The sequence below is a fragment of the Sabethes cyaneus genome, chromosome 3 (genome assembly GCF_943734655.1).
Source record: "Sabethes cyaneus chromosome 3, idSabCyanKW18_F2, whole genome shotgun sequence".
Lineage (NCBI taxonomy): Eukaryota > Metazoa > Arthropoda > Insecta > Diptera > Culicidae > Sabethes > Sabethes cyaneus.
Window position 1 is genome coordinate 190229876 of NC_071355.1, and position 19882 is coordinate 190249757.

Here is a 19882-nt window from a genome sequence, read left to right on the forward strand (position 1 = left end):
GAGGCGCGCATTTGTTTCCTTTGAGCCTCTTCCTTTCATGTATTTGGTCTTCGACGCATTTATTTTTAGCCCAATTCTCCTAGACTCCGCTTTCAGTCTGGCGTAGATTGCCTCCGCCGTCGCAAAGTTCCTGGCAATGATATCGAAGTCATCTGCAAAGCCTAGAAGTTGGCTACTCTTGGTAAAAGTCGATCGAAGCGTAATTTCAATAATATGCTTTAATAATCGCTTTTCAGTGATTTCAAAGTTCACGGATCGGAAAGTAAATGTGTTTTAATCAAATCAGCACAAGAGCTTTTGGAGTATTCATTAAATCCATTCAACAAATGATGAAAATTAGAACGGCTTTATTTACTACGACGGGAATTAGAAATAAACCCTATTTTATTATTTTTGCAGATTTTGGTACAACTTTGATAAGTATCAAACTACCAGTACTAGTATCACTTGATAAGTATCAAACTTGTACCAAAATTTGCAAAAAATAATGGAATATTTCGATTTTCCACCACAACACAACTACTGGAGCATCTACTCTACCAATAAAACATAGTCTTAAATTACAATTGGTAGTGAACACCTAAAAAAAGAAAAAGCTTTTTCTAAAATAAATTCCACCATTTTCTTTTCTTTGATTTCAGGTTTCGTATTCTACTAAGACGCACCAAAAACTTCAGTCAATCAAGGTAGTGAACAATTAAACCGGTTAATAAAACTCGTCGAAACCAGCTTTGGAAAAGTCTCGGAAAATTAGCAAATTCGAGTATAAAAATTTAGCCGACAATCAATTCGATTCATTTCAAAATTGAAATGTGTGGGAATGGAAATAATGTGGCTTTAGTTGAAATTTTACTAAAATAAATTAGAAGAAAAAGCTCGAATTGGTGCATATTTTCTGCCCGCCACTGTACATCGAAATACTTTCTCGAGGGGTGCACAGCATTTTTGGCCAAGACCCACAGGAGACGCAAGAGACTTTTTATAAGGTACAAATGAAGCACCAGCAGCAAACTGGTCGACTTGTGTGTCGTGCCGTAAAGATTAGACTTTGTGGGTGAATAAATCCTGTTTAAAGCCAATAATTGAAGATCAAGGGCGAACAACACACCTTTTCCTGTTTTTTTTTGTTTCAGATCAGACTCTGTTCGAAAGTCGCGTCGGAGTGGATCTAACGATTGCAAACGGTTGTTTACCTTTGGATACTTTTTTTCAGGAATTGGGATGACAGTCAAAGTATGAACATGTGACCGAGAATCATATTGGTTTCACAGTTATTGAAAGTTATTGCCTCATGGATAGTCGCACCCTGCAATTGAAGGACTACACAGGAAGCAACAGATATCCTCGTACTATGTCACTGCAGGAGAACGTGAGTTAGTTTGTAATGAGGCACTTTTCTGCGAGTGTACTTCCAAGATGATGGTCTCAACCCAACGCACATCGTATATGCATATGGTATGATATAGACCTGATAAACCTTTTCCGATTAGTGAACGTGCTCAACACAGCTGTGGTGTCATCAATCAAGGCAGGGCAAGTAATAGGTAGGTATCGCATTGAATCAAATAAAACAAACATCCTTCATTCTAGACGACACCCTACATTTCGGTTCATGGAGAGAAATATTTTACCCCTGGAACATGGATCAATCCGAAGATTATTATTTCCAAAAGTGTGTTCCGATAAAAAAAAATGGTCCGTTTGTCACAGAACGAGTTTAGTCTCCCAACCTGGTCACCCTGCACACCCGTACGATGTCCGGCGCGGTTGTGGTCTGGAGCATCGGGTATAAAAAGCGTGTGTCTGGAATAAAGGAGAATTAGTCTTTCGCTGTTCGCCGTGGTAATCGTCTTTCATCGTCGGTGTTGTTTGTGTTAATATCGTCTTTTACTCTCATGCAATCAGAAGAAATTGCGGGTTGTGACTTGTGAAGGCCAATGAACGTCATCTTTGGATTAAAGTGATATAAACATGTTAGTATCTTGTGGTCGGAAATGGGCGAGAACGTTATTGATGATATTAATAAAATGTGATTGAACCGAAGGAAGAAGGTTGTACTGCGGTCAGGTGGATATCATATGAAACGTGTGTTGGATTGTACGTGTACCTAATTTTCTGTTCCAAATTTGAAAACCTATAGTTTTACGTAGAAATTAGCATTCAGATGGCATAGATATTATTATAATTAACTGGGTTCGACTGCAGTACTACCTACCTTGTGACCGCGAAAGTTTTGTTTGCAATACAAAGTAAAATCACGTGCTTCACTGACAGAGGTGCGCGGGAAACGTAGAAAAAGTGTCGCTAACAGCATATAAATGATGCACCTTAAGTATGTGCCTTGAGGAGAATTTATGTGTGATTAGTTATTGTACTTGAACGGAAAAATACAGCGGAAGTTATTGTGTTTTATCGATCGTCGCAACTCTGAAATTTTAAGTGTAAAGAATTATATTACTTACATGAAATATACCGTTAGGCTTTTGCGGAAAGTGTGCCAATTTGTGACTATGTTTCGTTTGTTGGTGACAGAATCATTGATTTGTTGATACCGAAGGCGGCACGATACGCTACTGAGTTAAGATAATACCGTTATAAACCGCGGGTGACACAGTTTTTTGAGCCACTACTCGCGGTACTGAGTTGAAGAATAAGAATAGCTCTAGCGAAAATAACACGAGACGAGGGCTTTCCAGAGAAAAGGAAGACATCGAGAAATGGGTGTGAGATTATAAATGTAAATTAAAATATTTCTGTCGTCTTGTTTCGCGAACTCGTCCGTCCTCTCGACAACAACGAGGCGATCGACTGCACGGGGATAAAAACAGGTTCCCAGTCTGCGAATGCTGCGAATAAATAACAAAGTGCGTTGACATCGAATGTGAAGCTACGTGCGAATATCGCAGTCAACATGTTCCAGGTTCAAGTGATAAATTGCTTAAAAATGAGTATTTTGTGACATGGTACAATAAGTTTTACAAAAAGTGTAATTTACCGTCGTACCGGATATTTTTGTAACCTATGATCAGACTGGGTAACCGAACAGAACGGTTTTCTCATTTACACCTAGACCACTTAGACATAACATAGATCCTATCCTAAATAAAGTCTTGGTTGTCGCCTCTGAACAGGCTAAAGGGCCAAACAGAATGCTGCATCAACGCGTCCGTCAGCGTTATTCTACAGTTTTTACATGGGTTTACTGTCAAATTGACGCTGAAAGATGCGTTGACGCAGAATTCTGTTTGGCACTTAACTCTCCCATTCCATGGACTTTCAGTAACAGGACAATTGGGTGGTTAGCCGCTGATTATATTTTAAATTTAACCCTAATTTTGGACTTCCCCACGCCACGAAACGCCACGAAACGACACAAGAAAATAAGAAACTTTTTTATCGAGTATGTAAAAATTATGTGCAGAACAGTTGATTTCAACATAGGGAAGTAAACTTACAGTCCTTAGTTACCTCCTTTTCAAAAGGTACCCAAGAATTGTCTGTATATGATAAACGAAGTGAAGTGACCGCATCCGTACGATGAACTACCGCTGGAATCTGGAAACTTGATCTTAGGCCACTCGTCGCAAATTTCTCAGGCATCTTGGAAGTTACAAATCGCTTTTGACCTAGTCGAACAATCTCTCACGTTGGGCCCCTATGTTCCTGGTACTCGGTGCCAAATATCTTGCTGGTATTCGCTCATGGTTCCTGTTGTCTGGAATACTTATGGACTGTCCGGATCACAACAACGCGCGAGGCCCTGTTCAGAATAAGCAGCGAAGCTTTTTTGTATGCCACAAGGGCATTGGGATTGGGTTAAAAGGCCACTGTGACAATCGTTTGCGACAGGCTCCGATTGCTCTATCACAGTTTATGGACTGCTCATACCCATTGAGCTAGATGGAGTTGAGCTAGACAGTTTAAATCTTATTCCCTAATTCGGAACAATATGGTTAATAAAATCAATGACCTTTTGGGATTCGAGCTCTAGCAAAGAAACTTCCAAAGAAGTTAAGCCTAGAAGAAGCAAGAGCTTCTAATTGCAGAGCAGATTCGCTGAACTTTCAAGTCCAGAGTTAAAAATGCGGCAGATTTCGGTATCATCCGATATTCTTTAAATGATAAAGAGCGAGGCAGTATCCAGTTAGGAATCCCGTGATTGTGCGTAGTTTACCACGAGTTGAGTAGTTTTCTAGACACTGTGGGATTTGGGTAGGTAAACTGTTTAACTGTTTAGTTTACAACCCTTTATTTGATTCCAACAGGATGCTTTCTTAACAGTTTTTTGATGAGTTTGACTTCATTGCTGAAGCTAAGCCTGCATCAATCAGTATAGGGGAAGTAATAGTATGTTTTCTTCACTCAGTGGATGATATAACGGCTGTTTTTATGGGGTTTATATTAAGCCCGTCTTGTAAACACCTTAGCATGGTGGTGTTTGAGCTCCTAGTAAACAACTTAATAGTACTGCGTTCAACTTCCTCTGATGATAAGTTCTAAGCAATAGTCTCATAACCTAGCTGCGATATTTTGTGAAGAAGTGTGTTGGGCACAAGTGTCCAAAGCATGGGGGAGAGAACTCCTTGTGGACATCCTTTTTCCCGACCGCCCTATTTCTTCCAATGATGCTGTGCTCCCTCTACTCGAAAGCATTACCTGAATCTAGCTCATTGTAGTGTACTCGATTCCGTTTTGACAGAGAGCCGTAATAATTAAAACGAAGATTATAATCGAAAGCTGCTTCTATATCAAGGTGCCGTCTCCTGATATATAAAGGATTTCTCAATTAACAGCACTACATAGTGCAGTGAGGTTTCCGCAGATTGGCCGAGAGCTCTTTAAAAACTTGTGGATATAGTTATCTGTGATTCTATCCATCAACCTAAGGAGCGTTGATATCAGCCTTATTGGTCTGAAAGCCTTACGATTACGACAGTTTATCCGGAAAACCGTGTTTGTGCATTATCTGCATATAAATAGCTGGTCTCGATCGACTGTATCGTATGCTGCTTTGAAATCAATAAAGATGCCATACGGGGCACGTTGTACTTTCGACGTTTCTGCAAGATCTGTCGGATGGTCAAAATTTGACCGATATTTGTGCGAGCCCGCTTGCTTCCTCCCTATGAAACCTTGTGCTATTGGTGACAGTCAGCGTCACAGGATCTGGGAGAGTACCTTGTAGGCGGCCTTTACCGTCGTTATGACCTATAGTTGCAGCAGTCGAGCCAAACAACATTTTTATACATGAGACAAACCACTCCTTCCATCCATTCCTCCAGTAGCTTCTCCTCCTCACAAATCTTGGAAATAATCCAGTATAGAGCCGTTGCCAACGTTTCTCGGCCACCGGTATAACGCTGGCCCGGTAGGCGATTCTTAACCGCAGCTTTATTGGTCTTCAGCAACCTGATTTCTCGTTTGAATTCTTGGAGATCAGGTGCCGGGACGTTACTATCTTCCATGGGCACTCCGAGGTTCATTTCCATTCCGCCCTGTTCTGCAATTTCGTCATTGCCATCAAAGAACTCCCAAGAAACATTTTTGTTGTATAGTAGCTTATGAAACGCTCATTCAATTGATGTTAGCTATACAAAAGTAGAATTAGCTATTCTTAAACAAAAATGTTTATTGGGCTGCTTTCACCTGTCGACCACCTGGCGGTCGTTTGTGATTATATTCCCTTCCTCGTCCCTAAAGCTTTGGACTTAAATGTCTTTCTAAAACTTGACTCTTCATTATCGACAAGCTTCGCAGCCGCCTGCTAGAATACAGGACAATTGTGGGGCTAGTGCAATGATCCTACCCAAGCAATCAGAAGTTCGAATATTACTTGACACGCGAACTCGAAAGTTCACAATTAGTTCAAATTCAGTTCCGTGAAACTTTCTTGCTGATTAGTAGTGTATATCAAGTATACGTGGAACTAAATGCTTTAAGAAGTGATGTGAGTACTTCATAGATACGTCAAAGCTATTAGGATGCTACATGAAGTTCTGAAGTAACTAATGTGTATCACACAAAGGGTTGGTGATAAGGTAACTAAAATACGTCTGTATCCTTCGAAGTGTAACAAGAGATAAACTTTATTAATATCGTTACATAATGATTAACCCGTTGGTAACTCATTTAATCGATCGCGTTTCGTACCCGAACCTAACAGTGTCGTTAAAAGGTATTTGGACACGACAGTCCTCCATCCTTTAAGCTGTTTGATTGTAGACAAATTTATTCATTTTTTCCTGAATTTATAAAATATTTTTTTATCAAATAAAAACTCGAGACCTAATCATTATCAATAGGCGAAAACCTTAAAATTCCTTCGAAATGTATATGCTAATGATATTTAATATAATATACAAATTACCGTGCATTTTTATGATAATTCTAACAGGTAAGGAATCATTATCAATTAGAGAATTCGAAAGTATGTACTTCATACTAATAAAATAATACGATGGTATATGTCTAAACTAGTAAATCATTATTATGCCGGTATTTACGTCGACGATCTATTTGAACTGGGACCATTTTGCAGTCGTTTCCTCCTCAAGCGCTCGGACCTTCTAATGCCTTAATTCCAGCGGTAATCGTCATGCATTCCAGATCATCCTCAGAGTCACTTGTCTGGGCTCGGTCAGTACGCTTAAAGTTTGAACTCGTTGACGGAGATTCCACAGAATCGTCCAAGAACCGAACCGACTGCCGTCATCGCTGCAGCTTAAAACAATTCTTACGTACATGTCCACGCATCTTACAAAAACTGCATAGCACGTTTCCATTCCGCCAACTCTGTCTGGATGATGAACGACTACGATTCCGTTGTGGATACGGGTATTCATCACGTTGCCATCTGTCAGGAAAATTGTCCCTTTTATCTCCTCTATATTCTCGTGATCTATGCTGGAACTGATCTCGCCGACTACGTTCTCCTAATCTATCAATTGCACTAACTCTTTCGGTTGGTTGATCCAATAGCAGAGATCTCTTTGCCAATTGTTCTCTTGCAATTAAAACGCGCTCAGTTTCTTGCAAACTGGGTTCATCTTCTTCCATTAACCTGTCTCGTGACTTTTTGTCACACGTTCCAAATACTAAACGATCTCTAACTAACATGTCCTTCAGTTCGCCAAAACCACAGTTTTCTGCAAGCAATTTTACATCCAAGATGAAATCCTCAGCATTTTCATCTTTTCGCTGACTCCGTTCGTAGAACATTGCTTTCCGAATCATCATTCCGTCCGTTTTATCGAATCTCGTTTTTAGTCGTAGAATAATATCATTGTACTGCAGTGTATCTAAGTTGGTTCCCGGATAAAGTTTTTTTAACTCAGCGAATACAGCTGCACCACTAACCGTTATAAAAAGCGATTTGCGATTGGCAACTGGGACGTTATTATAGTTGAATACATACTGTAAACGCTCTGCGTAATCGCTGAAAGACGTTCCTGGCACGTACGGTTCAACCGATCCAATGAAAGTAGTCATACTGTTGAGTATTAACTATTTTTTCCAAAACGAGTCAATTTTTCCTACGTTCTTCGTGTTTGAACTAGCGCGCTCAAAGGGTATCCTGCAGCGGCTCAGAAACCTATCAGAAACACACGTGTCCAACGATTTACAGTTTCAATCCTTAGCAAACCAATCGGCTTAGCGAAATAGCACACTTTAAAACAAAATCTAAACCACTATTAAAAAGAACTTGACTTAATCTTTACTTCGCGGGTTCTTAAAATTCTCGTCGCCACTAATGTGTATCACACAAAGGGTTGGTGATAAGGTAACTAAAATACGTCTGTATCCTTCGAAGTGTAACAAGAGATAAACTTTATTAATATCGTTACATAATGATTAACCCGATGGTAACTCATTTAATCGATCGCGTTTCGTACCCGAACCTAACAGTGTCGTTAAAAGGTATTTGGACACGACAGTAGCTTTATAGTTGCTAACAAGTTCTGCGTGCTGCGATTTGTTTACATTTCTTATTATCAAACCAACCAAATTTAATCCCCGCACAGTTCTAATTAAAAATATAAATTAGAATGGAGTGCTCTTCATTATTGTGTTGTGTTGTGTAGCATATGCTGTCGGTATCTCACTACTAGTTAATTACCTGGCTCCAAACTTTATGTTCTATAATTAACTCGCGCTGCATAAAGCTGCTGCAAGTTCTAAAACGAACTTTCATTTAAGAACAAGTCATTGGCAAAATTCACATCGCTTGTATACGACAAAGGTGACGCGGTGGATCGGGATAGGTTTACAACGCGGAACACCTGGGTTCAAACCCAACAGCAGGCAAATGCAACGAATATAGAAGTTAGGTAAAAGTATAAAAATAGAACATACAAGTACTGCTAAATTTTAGTTTTTTCTTAGTTTTTGACAGTTTATTTCGAAGCTGCTTAGCGTTCTATGCAGCGAACCCAAGACAGCTTGAACGTTCGGTTAATTACTTAAAGGTGACGCTGCTTAGCAAGTTATAGATTAATATACATAAAGCTGTTTAACTTGGTTACTTGGGTACTGACTCTATCTAGCCGAGATTCGAACGTACGACGACTGGCTTGTCAAACCAACATTGTACCTCAAAGCTAACTAATGAGCAGTTATCCCTTGTCCCTACACATGTCAAATTTCGGTGTATAGCCCTTACGGGTTTGGCTCACCTTCTCGTAAAGCTTTAGCTCGGAATAGTTGTTCTAATATCTCATGATCTCTGTCCTTTTGGCGTTTTTTATTGCTCAGGATCGTAGTCAACTGAAAATTTTTCCAAGCAATTTTTTTCTCGTCACCGCATGTTGGCATTCCCCATCAAACTAATCTTTTTGTATACTTTGGGGCTCTTCACATCTCCGATGACCGAGCGTATTCTGCCCCTACCGTCTTCGAGGTTTAAAGCATCTAACTTCTCGAAAGTAGGCAGTGCCTCGTTCAGTATTCGCGCGAAGTTCTGAACAGATTACGGGTTATCTAGCTGCCTTATATTTAGCCGAGGATGATGGGTTTGACGTGTCTGGTATACGGTTGACAGTTATGAGCGCACATATACTGCTATTAGGTGAAGGTCAGAGTCAATATCGGCACCACGCGGAGCCCCGTATGGAATGTATATTTGTGATGTTGGACAAGAACCTCCTATCTATAAAAACGTGTTCAAGCTGGTTCATTGTACGTAGGTCAGGTGATCTCCAGGGGGCTTTGTGGATATCTTTGCGCGAGGAAAAGATACTTTGGATCACTAGGCTTCGGGAAGCTGCGAAGTTTATACAACGTTGGCCGTTATCGTTCATATCGGTGTGCAGGTTATGGGGTCCTATCATTGGTCTATATGGGGTCCTATCACCGGTTTGATGTTCCGTGGCGAGCAGCTGTCGTGCATTGCCTTCAGCGTCACATAGAACACTTCCTTCTGATCGTCGGGTCGTAGCTTTGTGCGGATAGTGCATGTTGATGATGCTGCAATTGAAGAAACGGCCCCTTATCCTCACTAGATACATTCTCTTGTTGTTCGCCTTCCAATCGCGCGATCCTGCATTCTGCCGAATACTACAAAACCCGTTCCCAGTTCATATTGGTAGTGCCACCGCTCGGAAAAAACTGGGTCTGGGCGGATCTTCCAAACCTTCTCTCCTTTGCAACAGATTTCCTGCTGATCTACAATGTCGAGTTTAAGCAGCACCTGGTCGTCATCTGCGAAATTTAGGTTGCCTTACTAGGGCCACGCTACCGAGTCTCGTGATGAGGCTACCAACTTAGGCGCAAAGACAACACAGTAATACATATCCATCTTTGATTTTATTGATGTCATCAAATTATCTATAATCCATAGTTAACAAGTACATGCTAAATTGATCCCGGTTAACTTAAAAAATGGAAATCAGTCACACCGGGTTTTGTTACATACCATTTTAAAATCTATTTATCGCGTCAAATAAACAAGGTCAAATAAAAAAACGAATAATTATTATTAATAATGAGTATATAATTAATGATTATAATTTCCACTTTAATGCACACGCGCATTCCAGTGGGTCTATGATTTTCCATTTAACAAACGTCTCCAGTAAATCAACAAGGGATAAAGTCTATCATAATATCTACTTTCATTACACTAAAAGTAATCTAGAACAAAACAAGTGCACCATTGGACGGACGTTAGAAAGTTTTGATCAAAGGCACGATCGTGTTTTTTCTTGTTCCTGAAATCATGTGTCATCGACAGAACAGCACACGGCGCACAAAACAAGCCCGAAGAAGTATGAATGAATTCGCAGGGAGGTGTGTCTGTTTTCGTTTGCTGTTTTTTTTCTCCCGTAGATGACTAAACATAGCGGTATCGGTTGTGGTGCTCTCGTCAGGAGAGCTGCCTTCTTCTATTCCCAGGTTGGTAACATGTTGCTTATGTGTATCGCGCATTCAACGCAAACGACTGCAAAGATCAAGCACGTGCTTTTTAAAACTGGTTTTGTGCATACCACCTTTTCCCTTCGACCCATCGCCGGTTGAGCGGCGTCTCCGGTCCGGTGTTGATTTCACGGTCAATAAGTAGATTATCATCTAGACGCGATCATAGCGGTAGATGTGGATGGAAGATGAAAACAAGGAAAGCGCAGTTAACCCTCTATGGTCTTGCGCGATTTTCAGTTCGCATTTCATTTTCGTGTTATTATTTATTCATTATTTCAATAAAAGAATTACATTTATTATAACAGATATTTTTTGTTAATTACGCATTAATTTGGTATTGCGTATTTTATATTACATTTTTGGAAAATATCAAAGAAGGTTAGTTCGATCATCGGGGGGTATGCTGTCCTTACTCACTATCGCTTCGTTTCGGTAACCCTAGGAACCTGGTAGATTGATTGCACGACCGACTCGAACGTCGATCACAACGGCGGTTTAGAGCTACCACGGTGATGCGTCTTCGCCGCATGATTCTTATTTGTACTTTAAATTAATAATAATAGTTATCATTATGGGAGCAATTTTAGTTGCTTTTAGTACTCTTAATGTAAAGAAGAAATTTTAGGCTGCCTAAGTACAACCAATACTTTGAAATGATTCTTATATTCAAATAGCTACCTAGGAATATTAGAGTGCAGTTACTGCCAACTTATTTAACTTTGAATCATCCTCTATTTGTTTTTTTTTTTCAGTTCCGATGAACTTCACACAAGATGACTAAGTGGAAATACTCCAAACTGGTAAGTGCTTTGTTCTTTACTTTCACTACCGTTTGCCGCTCACGTACAACGCATAAATATTCTTTGCAGACCACGTTTGTCCTTGTGGTTCTCTGGACAACGGTGGGCATCGATGCATACAGAAATGTACAACCGGATGTCGGAACATTCCAACGAGACAGTGTGGAAGCAATTCCAGTACGAGCGTTAGAAAAAACAGCGGCCTACACCGAGGAAGAAGTTTTCGGAACCAAGTCGCTACCTTTGAGGAGTGCCGTTGAAAGTACCCCTGCGGAATTGTAAATTTTTGTTTAATTGATCACAAACTGAAAATTAATTATTTTGTTTTCAAGAGTTGACGAACACCTACCGCTCAGAGATGCTGTGGAGTTTCGCATTCTGGACCCAATGCAATTGAACGATGCAGTTGAGGACATCGTCAGCGATGTGAAGTCATTATTCACACAGCAAAATCAAGAATTGAATTCCGGTGAAATAACTAGCTTCAAAGCTCCACCCGATTCAATCCCTCATAATAGATATGGAGCGTTTTCATTCCCCACCCAGTATGACACTAAAAATCCTCAACCATTTCGATTCGGTTCTCCGTACCAACAGTTGATAGATGCAAGTTCCTTGGACAAATTACCCGTAGTAGAGTATAATCAGGCTCCGGCAATTTCGCGCCTCAAGGTGGCTCCAGAGGATCAAAAAGTGGTATGCCACATGACCAATTGGGCTTACTACAGGAAAGATAAAGCACAATTTGTACCGGAGCATATCGACAATCAGCTCTGTACGCACATTGTGTATGCCTTTGCAACACTAGATCCAGAAAGTTTGCTTATGAGGGAATTTGACCCCTGGGCGGATATCGATAATGGTGAGTAATATGATTCTAACTTCGATCATGTTTAAATTCAATTTTCCTTTTTCAGATATGTATCGGCGTGCTGTTCGTGCCGGTGGGTCGGATGTTCCCGTACTGTTGGGTATTGGCGGATGGACCGATTCGGTTGGTGATAAGTATACTTCAATGGTTGGTTCTTCTCAGAGACGCAAAACCTTCATTCAAAATGCAATAATTTTCCTTAAAACTTATGGATTTTCCGGGTTGCATTTTGATTGGAACTATCCAGTTTGTTGGCAGAGTGATTGTTCTAAGGGACCGTCCAGTGATAAACCGAATCTTACTAAGTTTATGATGGAATTGCAAAAGGAACTGTCGCGTGAAGGACTACTAGTAAGCATGAGCGTATCCGGCTATAAAGAAGTTATTACGGAGGCCTATGAGATTGCTAAACTATCCAATTATGTAGAGTTCATAACTGTCATGTCTTATGACTATCATGGATCATGGGAAACACAGACTGGCCATGTTAGTCCTCTATACGGAAACTCTGGAGATAAATATCCTCAGTATAACGTCGACTACACAATGCAGCTATTAGCCAAAATGGGTGCACAGAAAGATAAATTACTTATGGGAGTTCCATTGTATGGCCAGAGCTTCACCTTAACGCGAAGTAGGGATCGGAATGAAATAGCCGGATTCGGAACGCCTTCATCAGGTCCGGGTAATGCTGGTGAAGATACCAAACAGCCAGGTATGCTAGCATATTTCGAAATATGTCAAAGAGTTCGGAAACAGAAATGGCAGGTTGGTAGAGATTCTGAAAAGAAAGTCGGGCCTTACGCTACGTATAAGGATCAATGGGTCGGATACGATGATCCAGTCTCTGTAGCTACCAAAGCAAATTACGTGATGAAAGGTGGATACGGAGGCATTTCGGTTTGGACGATAGATCTTGACGATTTCCAAAATCTTTGTTGTGAAGAGAGATACCCTGTGCTAAGTGCCATCAACCGAGTGTTTGGTAGACTTAGAACTCCACAACCGACAGTGGGCGATTGTACACGGCCACCAACACCAGTAACTCCTCCGCCAGCTGAACTAACAACTGGCGTTGATAGCGGAGGTGCTCCAACAACATCGGCCACTACATGGCCGTCATGGCAAGAACCAACTACTACTAAACGAAGTACTACCACTACTCAAACTACTACCACCACCACGACTACTACCACCTCTACCACTGAAAGACCGACCACAACAACTCGCCGAACGACTACACAGAGACCAACGACACCAACAACCACGAGAAGAACTACTACTACGACAACTACCACCTTTGTTCCTCCGACTTCGACGGTTGGAACAACTATTCCAGCTCCAGGATTGGTTCAACCTGATTTATCCGAGGGAGAACCGTGTGAACCACACCAGTACAAAGCGCATCCGCACAGCTGCAATTCATACTATCGTTGTGTTTATGGAGAACTACGCCAGCAGTATTGCGCCGGAGGTCTTCACTGGAATGAGGCAGCCATGTTGTGTGACTGGCCAGCATCGGCAAAATGTACTAGAGATACGACTGCCGCGTCACCACCAGAAGTCACAACGACTACTCGAGCCCCAACAACTACTCGACCTCCAACAACTACGCGAGCCCCAACAACTACCAGAGCTCCTACAACTACTCGAGCCCCAACCACAACAACTCGCCGTAGAGCAACCCGGCCTACGACAACCGCAACTAGGTGGACAACAATGCGACCGCAAGCAACTTCTACGCCTCCCACGAAAAAGCCATCTTTTACTACTCAACCAACGAAAAAACCAACCACAAAGAAGCCTTTGCAAAAGCCTACCGAGAAATGTATCAATGGCGAATATTATCCGCACAAAAGTTGCGATAGTTTTTACATTTGTGTTAATGAGAAAAAGATAGCGCAACAATGTGGTCCCGGTTTGTTCTGGAATCAGGATGACAAGAGCTGCGATTGGGAAGAAAATGTTAATTGCGTTAGTCGTTCGCAATACTACAAACTGCTTGCAATGTTTACCAAATCTGCAGCACTCAAAGTGCTCTCTGAGAATGATCCATGCGATGATAATGCATTTGTACCTTATCCAGGAGACTGCACGCAATACCTGATATGCAATTGGGGACGGCTTGAACCGGCAAGTTGCGCTGAGGGCCTGCATTGGAACCAAGAACGGATGATTTGTGATTGGCCCATAAATGCTAAATGTAATGAAAATCCAACTGGTCAGAGTACCGAGAATAGCTCAGAGGAAGAAGGGGAAAGTCTACAGGAAATCGATCAAGAGATCATCCGGCCGTCTAAGAAGCCAACCACCACAAAGACTACTACCACTACTACAACCACTACGACGACTACGACCGAGATGCCCATACTGAAGCCATTCTCCGGTCACTACAAAATGGTTTGTTACTTCACCAATTGGGCTTGGTATCGCAAGGGATACGGCAGGTATACTCCGGATCACATAAGAACCGATTTGTGTACGCATATAGTGTATGGATTTGCGGTTTTGAATTATTCAGGGTTAACTATCAAAACGCATGACTCTTGGGCTGATATTGATAACAAGTTCTACACTAGGGTTGTTGCAGCCAAAGAGAAAGGTGTGAAGGTAACACTGGCTATCGGTGGGTGGAACGACTCAGCTGGGGACAAATACAGTCGCCTAGTGCGGAGTGCAGATGCACGAGCCAAGTTCATCGAACACGTCATAGCCTTCCTGGAGAAGTACGGTTTCGAAGGCTTAGATCTTGACTGGGAGTATCCCGTTTGCTGGCAGGTGGACTGCAAAAAGGGGTTTGCCGACGAAAAGGAGGGCTTCGCAAGTCTGGTGCGCGAACTTTCCGAAGCATTCAAACCAAGAGGATTGTTACTGTCGGCCGCTGTGTCCCCCAGTAAGACCGTCATTGATGCTGGCTATGACGTACCGAAGCTGGCAAAATACTTCGACTGGATTGCTGTTATGACCTACGATTTCCACGGTCAGTGGGACAAGAAAACCGGACATGTTGCCCCTCTGTACTACCATCCGCAGGATGAAATCGATTTCTTCAATTCGGTAAAGTTGTTTATAATAATTTCATACTAAGGGCACAGTGATTAACTTATGCGTTTTTTTGCAACAGAACTTTTCCATTAACTATTGGATTCAAAAGGGAGCACCCCCGAGAAAGTTAGTAATGGGAATGCCTCTCTATGGGCAATCTTTTGCCTTGGCTGATACGAAGAACAATGGCTTGAATTCGAAGGCTCCTGGCCCTGGACAAGCTGGAGAATTTACGCGAGCAGCAGGTTTCCTGGCCTACTATGAGGTATAAAAGTTGTGAATAGAGTACGAAATTTTTAATAGACAAGACAAGTTATAATAAGAAATTACTAATATTTTAGGAGTGAATTTATTATTGTTTGCTTCTTCGCTGGTTTTTTCGCGAATTATCAAATCAAAACATTCTAATTTCTTTTATTTTCATCCAGATATGCGATCGCATTCAAAACAAAGAATGGACGGTGGTGCAAGACGACTTGAAACGAATGGGACCGTATGCTTTCAAGGGCAATCAATGGGTGTCGTTCGACGATAAGGAATCTTTACTCCGAAAGGTAAGCTTCATTCGTGCAATGGATCTTGGCGGCGGTATGATCTGGGCGTTGGATCTGGACGATTTCAAAAATCGTTGTGGACAAGGACACCACCCATTGTTGACTGCCATTCGCGAGGGGCTTCGCGATCCTCCGAGCAACCATGAAGCGATGCGTATGTACTTCTAATTCTTTCAAATGCAAGTTCATTATACAGGTTTTTCTTCCTTTATATCAGCACCTATCGTGACCGAACCAGTCACTCCGGAAGAAACACATGAAACGGCAAATCCAAATAGTATACAGATCAGTAGCAGCTCGGGCCACGATCACCACCACGGATCAACAAACTCGGTGGATCAGGATGAGAATGCAATTGAGCTTGATTATGACTACAAAGTTGTATGCTACTTTACCAACTGGGCCTGGTACCGTCAGGGTAATGGAAAGTTTGTCCCGGAAGATATTGACCCAGAGTTGTGTACACATATCGTGTATGGCTTCGCCGTATTGGATCGTGAGAACCTTGTTATCAAACCGCACGATTCCTGGGCCGATATTGACAATCGATTCTATGAACGAGTCGTAGCATGGAAAAAGAAAGGCAAGAAGGTAACAGTGGCTATCGGAGGGTGGAATGATTCGGCTGGAGATAAATACAGTCGGTTGGTACGGAATCCTACTGCGAGGAAGAAATTCATTACCAATGTTATGGCGTTCATAGAGAAATACGGATTCGATGGCTTAGATCTAGATTGGGAATATCCTGTTTGCTGGCAAGTTGATTGCACGAAAGGTTTTCCGGAAGAAAAGGAGGACTTTGCCAGTTTGGTAATGGAGCTCTCCGCAATGTTCAAGTCTAAGGGATTGCTTCTCTCTTCTGCTGTATCGCCTAGTAAAAAAGTCATCGACGCAGGTTACCAGGTGGCCACACTTTCTGAGTACATGGACTGGGTAGCGGTAATGGCCTATGATTATCATGGTCAGTGGGATAAACAAACTGGACATGTTGCACCAATGTACGAACATCCTGACGATTTCGACAAAACATTTAATGCAAATTTTACCATTCACTACTGGATACAACAAGGAGCGGATCCTCGCAAACTAGTAATGGGAATGCCTATGTATGGGCAGTCGTTTTCTCTGGCTGATAAAAAGGATCACGGGCTCAACGCAAAGACTTATGGAGGAGGAGAAGCTGGACCGTACACCAGAGCTAGAGGATTCCTTGCATACTACGAGGTAAGTAGGAGATTGTGATCTTCAAGATTATGTGACATTGAACAAATTCTTTGTAATTTATTTTTTAACAGATTTGTGCTAATATTATTGACAAGAAGTGGACAGTAGTACGCGATCGCAAAGGTCGGATGGGTCCATACGCCTACAAAGGCGATCAGTGGGTGTCGTTCGATGACCAATTCATGATTCGTCATAAAAGTGAATACGTTAAAGCTATGGGTCTTGGCGGTGCGATGATATGGGCTCTTGATCTCGACGATTTCCGAAATACTTGTAATTGTGAAGAATATACTTTACTGCGAACAATTAATAGAGTGCTACGAAATTATCCTGGACCTGGTCCTAGATGTATTCTCGATTCAGAATCGCGGCCGTCGCATGATACTGCGAAACCAACTACCACCACTAGAACTACTACCACTAGAACGACCACTACTACCAGGAAACCTACGACAACAACTACGCAACGCACAACTTCCACGACTACTTCGAGAAGACCCACAAGTACTTCGAGGCGAAAAACTTCACCAAAACCAATTTCCACAACCACTGAGTCTTCCGATTACGATGAAGAACAGAACGAAGTTAGTGACCCTCAGACGTGTACAGCCGATCGACTCTTCGTACCACACGAAAGCGACTGCCAGAAATACTATATTTGCCAGTATGGAAAACTATATGAACAAACGTAAGTGAAATATGAACTAAATTTGTTTATTTCGAATTATCATGAAATTAAAAAAAAATCCTTTTCATTTTAGTTGCCCTGGTGGACTTTACTGGAGTGGCGATTTTTGCGATTGGCCACAGAACACCAAGTGTCAAAGTAAGCAACCCGAATCAGCTCCCACCACGAAAAAACCCAGCTATACGACTACGCAGCGATCTACTTCTACAACAAGAGCACCTACAAGACGAACGACGACAACGACCATGGCACCAAAACGAACGACACCGAGAACAAGTACAGTCTGGTGGTCTCCAGAAACGACAACCACTAAACGACCCACTAGACCCCCGACGGAATCAGAACTAACCGGTAGGAATGACTACAAAGTAGTGTGTTACTTTACGAACTGGGCCTGGTATCGACAAGGAGATGGAAAGTACACACCGGATGACATCGATGATAATCTGTGTACTCACATTGTTTACGGGTTCGCTGTTTTAGATCGGGAAAGCTTGACTATCAAGACGCATGACTCATGGGCTGATATTGATAATCGGTTCTATGAACGGGTGGTTGAGCATAAGCGTAATGGACTAAAGGTAACGCTTGCTCTAGGTGGATGGAATGACTCTCTCGGTGATAAATACAGTAAGCTTGTTCGAAATCCATCGGCCCGGGCGAGGTTCGTGAAACAGGCGGTTGAATTTATAGAAAAGTATGATTTCGACGGACTTGATTTGGACTGGGAATATCCAGTCTGCTGGCAGGTTGATTGTAAGAAAGGATTTGCGGATGAGAAGGAAGGATTTGCGGATTTGGTAAAGGAACTGGCAGTTGAGTTTAGGCCAAGGAAGTGGCTTCTCTCGGCAGCTGTATCACCCAGTAAAATGGTTATCGACGCAGGTTATGACGTTCCTGTTTTGGCAGAATATTTTGATTGGATTGCCGTAATGACATATGATTTCCATGGAAACTGGGATAAACAGACCGGTCATGTTGCGCCATTGTACTACTATCCGGGCGATACTAACGAATATTTCAATGCGAACTATACCATCAACTATTGGATTGAGAACGGGGCTCCGCCGGGGAAATTGGTTATGGGCATGCCGTTATATGGCCAATCATTTTCATTAGCGGATACTTCTCGAAACGGTTTGAACGAAAAATCGTACGGTCCAGGTGAAGCTGGCCAATTCACTCGTGCCGGTGGATTCCTCGCATATTACGAAATCTGCGATAAGGTTAACCGAGATGGATGGACTGTGCAACGGGATGAAAAAGGAAGAATTGGCCCGTATGCCTATCGTGGAAGTCAATGGGTCTCCTACGATGATGTAGAGGAGATCCGAAGAAAGACTCAATATCTGAAACGTATGAATCTCGGCGGTGGAATGATTTGGGCCTTGGATTTGGACGACTTTAGAGGTCGCTGTGGGTGCGGCAGACATCCGTTGCTTAGGACCATGAACCAAGAACTGGGTCGAATTACTACTAAACGCCCGGAAAATTGTACCTAAGTTGACGCTACGTTTTTGGTTCGTCTAGGGAAAGAGATACCATTCTAATGATACGAAAAGAACTGATTTGAATAAAATAATGAAATATTTTATCTCGTTTTTCTTATTAATATTTCAAATGCTCCTTATTTCCAAAGAGATGAATTACGCAGAGGTTTCGTGAACTGGAGGTAATAGCTAAACAAAAGTGTTAGATTTCTGGTATTTTTCTGAAATCTTCTAGAATGCGAGTCAGCTCACAAATGTAATTAGGGCACGGGAGGGTATTTTCAGCCCATTAAACGATTGCATCTATTTTTCGGTCTATGGTCTAGATCTAGTGGAAGAACAGGTGGTTTTGACGTTCTTTCAATAAAAAAAGCAGATTACTTACAGTCGTGAGAAAATAGTTTATAACATATTAAAATTGTATGTTGCCAAAGTATTTTTATTGGTGGAAGAAAAGGCAAATAGGTTGAATTTAGAAGCATGCTGGAAATACCCTCCCGGACCCTATAATTATATTCAACTTGTAATTATCCTACAATAATGTCACGTGAATTTTCCGCGATAGCTAAACAGAAAACCAAATTGACCATATCTGCAGTCGAAAGTGTAGGAGTCTTTTTGATGTATGCAATAAGCGCAGCGCCGATATTGTATCCGACTATCAGTGCGACCAGTATGGTTTAATCTATTGTGATATCGCCCTGGTGTTTGTTGTATAATCCGCACTGCATTCATTTTGGCTATAATCGCTATTGAGTGTACGATATGCTTATTGAATTTTATGCGTGCTTGTGTGT

General features: G+C 41.8%; 1 protein-coding gene across 1 annotated transcript; it reads left to right on the forward strand.

Moving 5' to 3' along the window:
* The first annotated feature begins 1898 nt into the window (after window positions 1–1898).
* On the forward strand, window positions 1899–19097 carry LOC128744168 (probable chitinase 10). Its single transcript, XM_053840979.1, has 10 exons — window positions 1899–1973; window positions 11166–11213; window positions 11283–11491; window positions 11546–12075; window positions 12131–15141; window positions 15209–15394; window positions 15558–15837; window positions 15901–16907; window positions 16979–17595; window positions 17669–19097. The coding sequence occupies exons 2-10, from the start codon at window positions 11187–11189 to the stop codon at window positions 19095–19097; spliced, it is 7296 nt and encodes a 2431-aa protein (XP_053696954.1). The 5' UTR covers window positions 1899–1973; window positions 11166–11186.
* Window positions 19098–19882: the final 785 nt, after the last annotated feature.

What these genes read in the sequence shown, in the direction of transcription:
- LOC128744168 (XM_053840979.1), top strand. Translation starts at nt 11,187, where the DNA reads ATGACTAAGTGGAAATACTCCAAACTG. An exon ending in AGTGGAAATACTCCAAACTG is followed by an intron (nt 11,214 to 11,282) that starts GTAAGTGCTTTG and finishes TATTCTTTGCAG; the next exon opens with ACCACGTTTGTCCTTGTGGT. An exon ending in GAAAGTACCCCTGCGGAATT is followed by an intron (nt 11,492 to 11,545) that starts GTAAATTTTTGT and finishes TTTGTTTTCAAG; the next exon opens with AGTTGACGAACACCTACCGC.